Source organism: Manis pentadactyla, chromosome X (genome assembly GCF_030020395.1).
Source record: "Manis pentadactyla isolate mManPen7 chromosome X, mManPen7.hap1, whole genome shotgun sequence".
Lineage (NCBI taxonomy): Eukaryota > Metazoa > Chordata > Mammalia > Pholidota > Manidae > Manis > Manis pentadactyla.
The window spans coordinates 84,876,205-84,885,406 of NC_080038.1; the positions used below are offsets into that span (position 1 = coordinate 84,876,205).

At 35.4% G+C, this 9,202-nt stretch overlaps 1 protein-coding gene across 1 annotated transcript; it reads left to right on the top strand.

The window, feature by feature from the left end:
• The first annotated feature begins 5,405 nt into the window (after positions 1-5,405).
• TGIF2LX (TGFB induced factor homeobox 2 like X-linked) lies at positions 5,406-6,110 on the top strand. Its single transcript, XM_036926990.2, has one exon. It carries the CDS (start codon positions 5,406-5,408, stop codon positions 6,108-6,110), a length of 705 nt encoding a protein of 234 aa, XP_036782885.2.
• The last annotated feature ends 3,092 nt before the right edge of the window (positions 6,111-9,202 follow it).

Below are 9,202 nucleotides of genomic sequence, written 5' to 3' on the forward strand. Positions count from 1 at the left end.
GGATCTATACTGTTGGAACTCAACCAAGAATTAGGAGAAGTGCAAGTTGTAGTGCTCCAAAATCTTACAACTACAGACTATCTACTGTTAAAAGAACATATGGGATGTGAACAGATCCCAGGAATGGGTTGTTTTAATTTGTCTGATTTCTCTCAGACTGTTCAAGTACAGTTGGACAATATCCATCATATCATAGATAAATTTTCAGAAATGCCTAGGACGCCTAACTGGTTTTCTTGGTTTCACTGGAGATGGCTGGTAATTATAGGTCTGCTGTGGTTATGTAACTATTCCTATTATGTTAATATGTGTGCACAATTTAATTAGTAGTTTAAAACCTATACATGCTTAAGTTACTCTACAAGAAGATATGTCAAAGAAATAATCAATCTTCCCATGTTTTCTTCCGTCTGCTACCTCTATAGCTTCTCTTCTTCCCTCCTAATCACAACCCTTAAATAGAATTCGTGCCTCATATCGAATTTACCGAGTATCATAATTCTTCCAAGTGGTAAAGATACCTCAAGACAAATGCTGGGCATAGATGCCACAGGGCGTAAGTGTGCAAAGAAGTAAAAAGCTAACCTTTTCAAACAGTATTGCCTCTCTCTCACTTACCAACTTTACATTTCCCTGTTTGGCCGCAGAATATGACTGGTTAGCCAGAGACGGGTAAGATTCCTCAAGGGAGGAACAAGCTAAGACAGGCACAATCGCGGGGAGCCCATCAGGTGAGAAATTGGGGATCAACAGAGGTGAGGCTTAGAACCTCAGCCCCCCTGTTCTGAGAGAAATCTTCTGCATCTGTGGATGTTTAATTGCCCTTGTCTAGCTTGGATTAACACTTAGTCTACAGGCACACACCTGATCATCTACATTTGCTCTCTTACAACACTAAACTATGTTTTCTACCTTTATCTTGCATCTACCTACCACTTCAGCATTTTATTAAAAATAATAATAATAATAATAAGGGAGAAATGTGGGATTCACATATAAATCAAGTATAAAAATCAAATGAATATTCATATTTGACCTGATTGTTTATAGTTCATAATGCGTGATCAAAACTGAAAGTTTCTGTGATGACTGCCCTTGTACTGTTCACCATGTAAGAACTTATTCACTATATAAGAATTTGTTCACCATGTAAGAACTTGTTCGTTATGCTTCAGAAGATTTGAGACTGAAAAGAATTAGGCTTGGGGTCGATTAATGATTGTGCATTGAGCATTGAGCATTGAGTCCCCTATACAGAATTTTATTGTTGTTAACAACCATTTGATCAATAAATATGAGAGATGTCCTCTCAAAAAAAAAAAAAGACACCAAAGATTAAGAGAATTGACATCATTAAAATAGAGACTTCCTACCCAAGAAACAAATGTATTTTCCCATTTTGTATTAATAGCTCATTTTGTGTTCCTGAATAGGATTTTATATTTGCCTTAGTAATGGCTCTGTATAGTACTTTCTAATTTTATGCCTAGGTGTTTTACATTTTTACTCTTGTTATGATTATGGATTAAATTATGTCCCCAATATATTTTCTAAGTGATGATTGTTGGTATATATTATTTAAACATTTTTTTGTTTATAACTGGCCACTTCATCTGTTATTATTTCTAATAGCACATCAATTGATTTAAAAATATTGCCTAAATGTCTTACCATGTCATCAATAAATAATGCTATTTTACCTCCTTTTCTTATATGCATTACATTCATTTTTGTTTAATTCCATTGGCTCCAAGTTTTAAGCAATATTGTATTAGTAAAAATAGATACCTTTTCTTTGCTTATGAAATTTAAAAAATCATTTTTATTTTACAATTGAGTATGAAACTGGGTATTGGTGATTTCATCTCCTTATGAGTCTATGTTATGTTAAGGAAGCATCATTCTATTCTTATTTGTTTTAATATAGTATGTTTATCTGAAATTGATTTCAAATTCAGCAAAATAGCTCTCAAGCTTCAAGATAAAATTTAAAAAATTTTACATACTAATGTGAAGAACTGTGTAAATATAAAGTCAATATTATATCATGATTAAATTCCTAGATCAAAGTCCATTTGTTCATGTGTTTTATATTTTATATGAATCTAGATTTTATTTATTAATGTTTATAATTTTATAAGTGAATCTGCTGCAATTTTTTTTTTTGTCTTGCTCTGTAAGATTTTTCACATCAGGATCATGAAGGATTTACAAGAATTGGAAAGCCCTTCCTTCACATCTATGCTATGGAAAATCTTAGATATTAAACCTGTAAGGCCATAAATCTTATTAGGGGATAATTCTGTGATATTATCTTTTATCTTTTATTTCTTCCTTGATTATTACTCCATTTAATTTTTGTAAGATATATGTATATATATAAAACAGAAAAATTATATATATAGTATACGTATACTATATATATAAAACAGAAAAATTATATATATAGTATACGTATATGTCCATAAATACATATATTTATAAAATATATGTGCATGCCTTAGAATAATTATTTATGTGTATATGTGTATACATATATTTCTAGACCTTTAACTAAGGTTGTGGGATACCACTGGTCTCCTATTTTGTCATGCCATACTTCCCATCTCCATTCCCCCAAATTCGTGTGTAGTAGTTGGATTTGCTAGAACTTCCTATACTTCCTATTCCTAACTTGCCAACACTCCTTCAAATAGGGGGATTTAGTCTGGCTTCCTGAATTCTTTCATTTCAAAATATAAAATATCCAGCAGAAAGTATCCAGATACTTTACAGTATGATAAACTTTATGCACTTAACATTCTTTATTTTCAGAGTTGGCAAAATCTTATTACCACACCATCAATTTTTTTTTTAATTTTGGTATCATTAATCTACAATTACATGAAGAACATTATGTTTACTAGGCTCCCCTTTTCACCAAGTCCCCCCCACATACCCCTTCACAGTCACTGTCCATCAGCATAGTAAGATGCTGTAAAATCACTACTTGTCTTCTCTGTGCTTTTTGGGGGAGATGTGTTGTTTTTGTTTTCTCAATTTGCTTTTGTATTATCCCATTTATTGGAAGTAAAGACATAGCTCTTTTTTTTTCCAACTCTGCAAGTAGAGTAATAATTTGGAGTGTAGAATACTCAAATTTACATTCAAATTACAAGTAGATGACTAGAAACAATTAGCAACAAGATATTTTAAAAACTCAGTCTTTTCGTGGCCTTACATAATTTGAGATTTAAGGTGCGTATTATAGCATAATACCATGTTTATTCATTATAAAAACATGAGAAGACACTTTTCAGAGTCATATGTAAATAAATGAAAGCTTACAAATATACAATTTTAATTGTTTTCAACAAGATCCTGTGGTGTTTTATGTGAAAAGAAACAATGAAGGAAGAAAAAATTTGATAGAAACCATTTAGATAATTTGAACTCTTTAGAAGTTTAAAGGAAGTGGGTAGAAATAATCCATCTCTCTCTTAGAAATGTTCTTAACTCATATTTTGCATCAAAAACTTGAAGAAAGGTAATATAGGTTTATTCAGTGTTTCTACTGTTAAATCATGAAACAAAAATAGGTTTTTTAGATCAAAACTAGTGGGTATCTTCCCAATTTTTCACCTGCTTTCCGGATTTCTCTACATTCCTAAAGCTGTTATTAAAGGAAAAAACAGTCTCCAAATTTATTGGGGATGATTTTGAACCATCATGATATTCCTTTTCAAGAGAATTAATAAAAGAGTCATTAGAAATCAAGGACCTAGATCGTGTCACTAAGAAAAAGTCATAGTGATTTAAATATGTACAACTCTGTCAATCCTTCAGCAGAGGTCTGAATCCCAGAAATACAAAGAGCATATAGAAGCAACAAGCAAGGGAGGATACGTTACTAGAAACCATACTAACAGACAAGAGTATTTTCAGTGGAAATGGGTCATGAATGTATCGGTGGGAAATATTTGTAGGAAGTGAGTTCTCACTATGAATGGAAAATCTTATCTTTGTCCCATATCCCAAAAGACCAGGAAGTAGTAGAGTACTCTTTTAGATTAATCCAAGGGAGATCTTCAATTGTAACCAGCATACACACTTAGAGGTTATTAAATGCTTTGCTAAGATATCTATTAAATTTGACTGTGTACTTCAGTAGGTCTCCCTTACAGTGTACTTTTAGCTATGAAAGTCAACACCTCTAAGGTTACTAACAGCCAAAGGATCATTAGACAATATTCTTATGTCCAGCCCAGGGACACCAAATGAGAACTCTTAAGGGTGAAATTATATTGCCCCTACCAATAGAAATTGTGGATAATACATGATGCTTAGTATGATGGCCAAGAGTTTCCGCTGAAAATATCTCTAATTAACAATAAGTAATACTATATAGTATCCTTGAGAAGTCTGAATACATGATTGTACTATAAGTGGATCATAGTGTTCTTGAAAGAGCCGACCCTTATTTTCTGTTTATTGGAAACTAAAATGAATAATTTACAAATTATTTTCATCTAATTTACAGAGAGTAATTCCATACACTTAAACTATAAAATATTTAAGTAATCTAAGTCTGTGATCACCATTGTTTCTTGAATCCTATACTGTTCCCTGTTTCTAAAAGAGCCTTGAATTTCTGAATTCTCTTCTGAAGAGAATCATCACAACTGGATATCAGAGCCCAAAGTACAGACCTAAAGACCACAAGGGTACAGTGAAGTCACATCAAAGCCAAACATTTCAAGAAGTTAGAAAAGAAAAATTGAAAGGGTGGAGTATCAAAAATAAATGTCTAGTTAAAAATTACTTTTAAATCAGCTTTGAATATCAAAGGGAGGAGTGAAGGTACACCTCTCAAGCTCATCTTTTATTGAGGTCAGTATCTGAGAAATAAGTTGCTTCTGATATATGTAGATAAGCCAATGATACTATAATAAGGAAGAATAAAATGAGAACAAAATCAGAAAGTAAGAAAGTGAGGAGCTTATGCATCAGCCAGATTTAACCAATAGAATCAGAGTTCACTAGTCATCAGAAAATGGTGCCAGCAGCATAGAAATAAAATTCTGTGGAGTTTATAAACTGATGGAGTGAAAACAAGCGCATTTAAGCCTTTAGAAAATACTGGAAGAACATCCTGGAAAGAGTGGAGCAGGAAGGGGAGGGACCAGGAAGGAGCAGGCCACAGGAAGGAGAGGGAGAGCAGTTGGGGCGCAAGCCGAACAGTGGATGTGATGTCACAAAGCTCACTGTCGCATTGCTTGCCAACATTGTTTGTCAGCCTGGAAAGCAAATGGTGAGCCTTCCTTTGGAAACCTGCCCATTCCTTCTTCACTGGCTGTCCCAGACCTACATTAGTCCTAACTCAGCCATCCCTGCTTCCCAGGGGAGGGAAGACAGGCCTTGTGAACATGGAGGCTGCTAAAGAAAGCCCGGTAGAGACCCAAATCCAGGACCAAGGCACCTCAGTTGTGTCAAAGGGTAACACGGGTTCAAATAAAGTTCTTGCCTCATTAGACAGCAAGAGGAAACGAAAAAGGTACTTCCCAACTGAGTCTGTGAAGATCCTCCGCGACTGGCTGTGTGATCACCAGCTAAAGCCCTATCCTTCAGAAGCCGAGAAGCTAATGCTGTCGGAGCAGACCAATTTGTCTTTCCTGCAGGTTTCCAGCTGGTTTGTCAATGCCCGTAGACGCATTCTTCCAGCAATGCTTCAGCAGTATGGAAACGACCCCCACCAGATAACCTTGTACCACCAAAAAGGCAAGGCTGCTAATGCGACTCACCTGCAGAGCACCCATCTATCTACGCAGGCCACCTCAGGGCCCAGAGATCCAGACAAGATGCAATGCTCACCGGGGAGCCCCCACCCAATGGGCCAGGAGTCAGAGGAAAAGCAGCAAGATCCAGAGGTGTCGCCTGGCGAGAAGCTCCTCCTGAGCGCTGAGCCCGAGGAAAAGGTAGGTATTTCCGCCACTAGGTCCTGGCTTACATCTCCTGAACCTATGTGGGCAGAAGAGTACAAGGATTTAAGCAGCTTCCAGCTACTGGTAGAGGTAGCAGTACAAAAAGCTGTCCAAATGGAGCTACAGAAGCAGCAAGAGGCCAATCCATGATGTCACAGGTCTCTAAAAATCTCAAGATCCATTTATGGCCCACCAACTAATTTGTAGTTTTACCTTTATAGAGGCATCCTTCATGCTAGGAGTTTTATAAGAACAATCACTAATTTGGGACTCAATTCTCAGTGTTTCCAGATGGAAGATACTAACTTATCAGGATTAACACTACAACGAAGATCTCTTTTCTGCTGCTTCTGACTGGATTTAAAGGTTTCAGGCTATCAATCAGACCAATACATCTGAGACTAGATACAGTGCTAAGACTTCTTCAGAGAAGAATGGCTTTTTTAACCAGACTTTTTGGTCCCAGGACTGCTGCAAATACCAAGTCACTGATCTCTCTCTCTCTCTCTCTCTCTCTCTGATTCTCTCTCTCTCTCTCTCTCTCTCTCTCTCTCTCTCTCTCTGTAGCTCTTCTTGTTTATAAGCATGAATGATAGAAAGGAAAGGCTCTGTAAAAGATGTCTGTAACAGCATTGCCTCATTTTAATGTTGGATTATTTTTGAAATTTACAACTCTGTTTCCTTTTGTATAGTTTATTGATAATCTTAAGGAGTAGCTCATTTCTGCTGGGGGATAAGCATGAGAGCTAAAATACAGTGAATTTATAAACATGTTCCAGATCAGGGTGAATTCTTATTTGAGGTACCAGAGAAAAGAATGCAGTAAAGATAAAAAATTCTAAATGGTAGTTTTATGCTGTTGGTTGTTGGATAGTTGGTTTCAGGGAATGATGGATCAAAGGATAAAGATAATATAACAAAAACTAAAAATCAGAAAAACTGTCCAAAAGTTCTCTAGAAGAAACAAACAGAGGGAGATAATTTAAAAATAAGGAAAAGAAAAAGAACCAATCTTTAACATTGTGTGAGCCGAAAAGAAAATAGGATCAGGTATTCTGCTGCTGTTTTTTATTTTTGTTTTACCTTTTTAATACTGTTGGTTATGTTTCTTTTTAAAATCCTTGGATTGTTAGGGGGTGGAGGTGCAAATGACAAAAGATTCAGACAGCTTCCACTGAAAGATAGCCAGCCCTATTGTACTGTAGAGGTAGGTCTTCTCACTGCTTCAAGTACTGGCAGATTTTCACCAGGAAAGTAAACCTCTTTCTCTAGAAAACTGTAGTTTAGCTTCTCTGATCTTAGGGGGCTAAAACCTGAGGAATTTATATTGCTACCTAATTACTGGCATTTTTCAATACAAGATACCCTACCTTCTTTAAACATCTTAAAAAGCAATTATCATAATTTATTACTCTGGATATTATAATTTTGCTTTTTAACAGGAAGGAAAGAGGCCAACCCACATTCTCACACTGCTGTTCCTGAAGCAGATTACAGGAAGTTGAAGTTTCTAAAGTACACATGTATTTAGTGTGGTTTAGATAGAAGTAAAAAATATTGGCTATATTCTTACTTGGGAGGTCCCCTAAACAGTCAATGGAGCTCCCATACCACTTCTTTTCATAGGCCCTCTTCTGGGCCATTTTCTCTGCATAGAGGCATAGGAAGCTCTTATTCAAGGAAAGGAACCATGTTATCTGGATCGGAAGTTTTCTTTCTGTCTAAGTTCTAATTTGTGTCCAAGGCTGAGTCCAGTTGGACAGCTGTGGAATGATTATTGTAGAACCTGTTCTAAGGGGAATATGTTGGGATGACAGTCATGGTCTTTCATGTCCATTTTGCATTTTGTAATGGTGGGCTGTGTGCTACAGTGGTGATATAATTTTCATTGCTTTATGTGGGAAGAAAGTTGGGGAAACTGTTCTTTGGTTTCTGCTTTGGTTTTGTTCTACAAATGCGGAGAAGAAGCATAGTTTTTCAATAATTTAATTAAAAAAAGCTTTTATTATTTACATTTGTGTCAAATAATTTTTTATTGATTTTACTATAAAACATAAAAGGCTGACTCATTGCCATTCCTCCAGAGTTTAACAACTCTGCAGCTATTCCATCTCTATTCCTATTATTTTCTGGAGTCTAGCTTAGAAAGCTTTAATCTGCTTTATTTTTCTGAGAGACATTTGCTAAAGAAACTTAAACCTACTTACCAATTACATTATTACTTCAATTTGAGAACTGTGTAAGACCTGGCAAAAAATCAGTTTCTAACACCATGATCTTGTAGAAATAAAAAGGTGGAGAGAGCATGGGAAAACAACTTGAATGGGCTATTTTCTTGGGAAAGATAGATTTTTGTTAATTTTAGTGGACTGAGAAGTGTGTAAAAGATTTAGGATGAATGGGAGGTTAATACTGGGTGGTTCTAACAAGGAGTTAGATCACAACTGGTTATTAATGAAGTTGCTCTGTTCAGTGTTTTCTTTCTGTCTTGCATAGTGTAGAAGTGAGTGAGTCTCATCAAAACATACTCTATAATTGCATATTACAAGTATTCTTATAAAGGAATGTGTCTTAATCCTATGGTATAGGAACATATATGTAAACAATTTAATCATGAGGGTTATATTCACCCTTGTGTTCTTTCATATACCTCAACTTGCAATATCTGGGACTTTAGCTTATTTATGAAATCTAGAATGCCTTGAACATTTTTTATAATGTACTCTAATACTTGCAATGCCTCCCTTTGTAAAGAAATCATGGGCATGGGATTCTCCTGGCTCATTGTTCTCAGTGAATATAAAGAATATATTCAATTTATCTGCTAATCTCTCCAGCAAACCAGGGCATATTTTGTATACCACAATTAAGCCATTCCAATAATTTTCCTTTAGGTCACTTCTGTGAAGTATGTTTTTGGTTTTCAAATATTTCCCAATTCTTTGATTAATTTTAGTTAGTATGCATATTTTGTCTATCATATTTCAAGAACCTAAGCACATGTATCATTCTGTCTCAAAAATGCTTCTTTCTTTATGTGTTCATTGTTAGAAATATGCCCTACACCTTTTTGCATTTTCAGTTTATCATGCTAAAATAAAGACAGTAAGAGCAAGATAGTTATGGATTTAGCCCAACTCTCAGACTGTTAGAAAAAGGTCACGTCATTTGGAGCAGGTAAAAGGCAAAAGACCAGATTAAACAATGTGGTCTTTCGTAGTCAAGAAGGCATGTAGTCATAT

Coding starts and splice junctions, on each gene's coding strand:
- TGIF2LX (XM_036926990.2), top strand. CDS start 5,406: ATGGAGGCTGCTAAAGAAAGCCCGGTAGAGACCCAAATCCAGGACCAA.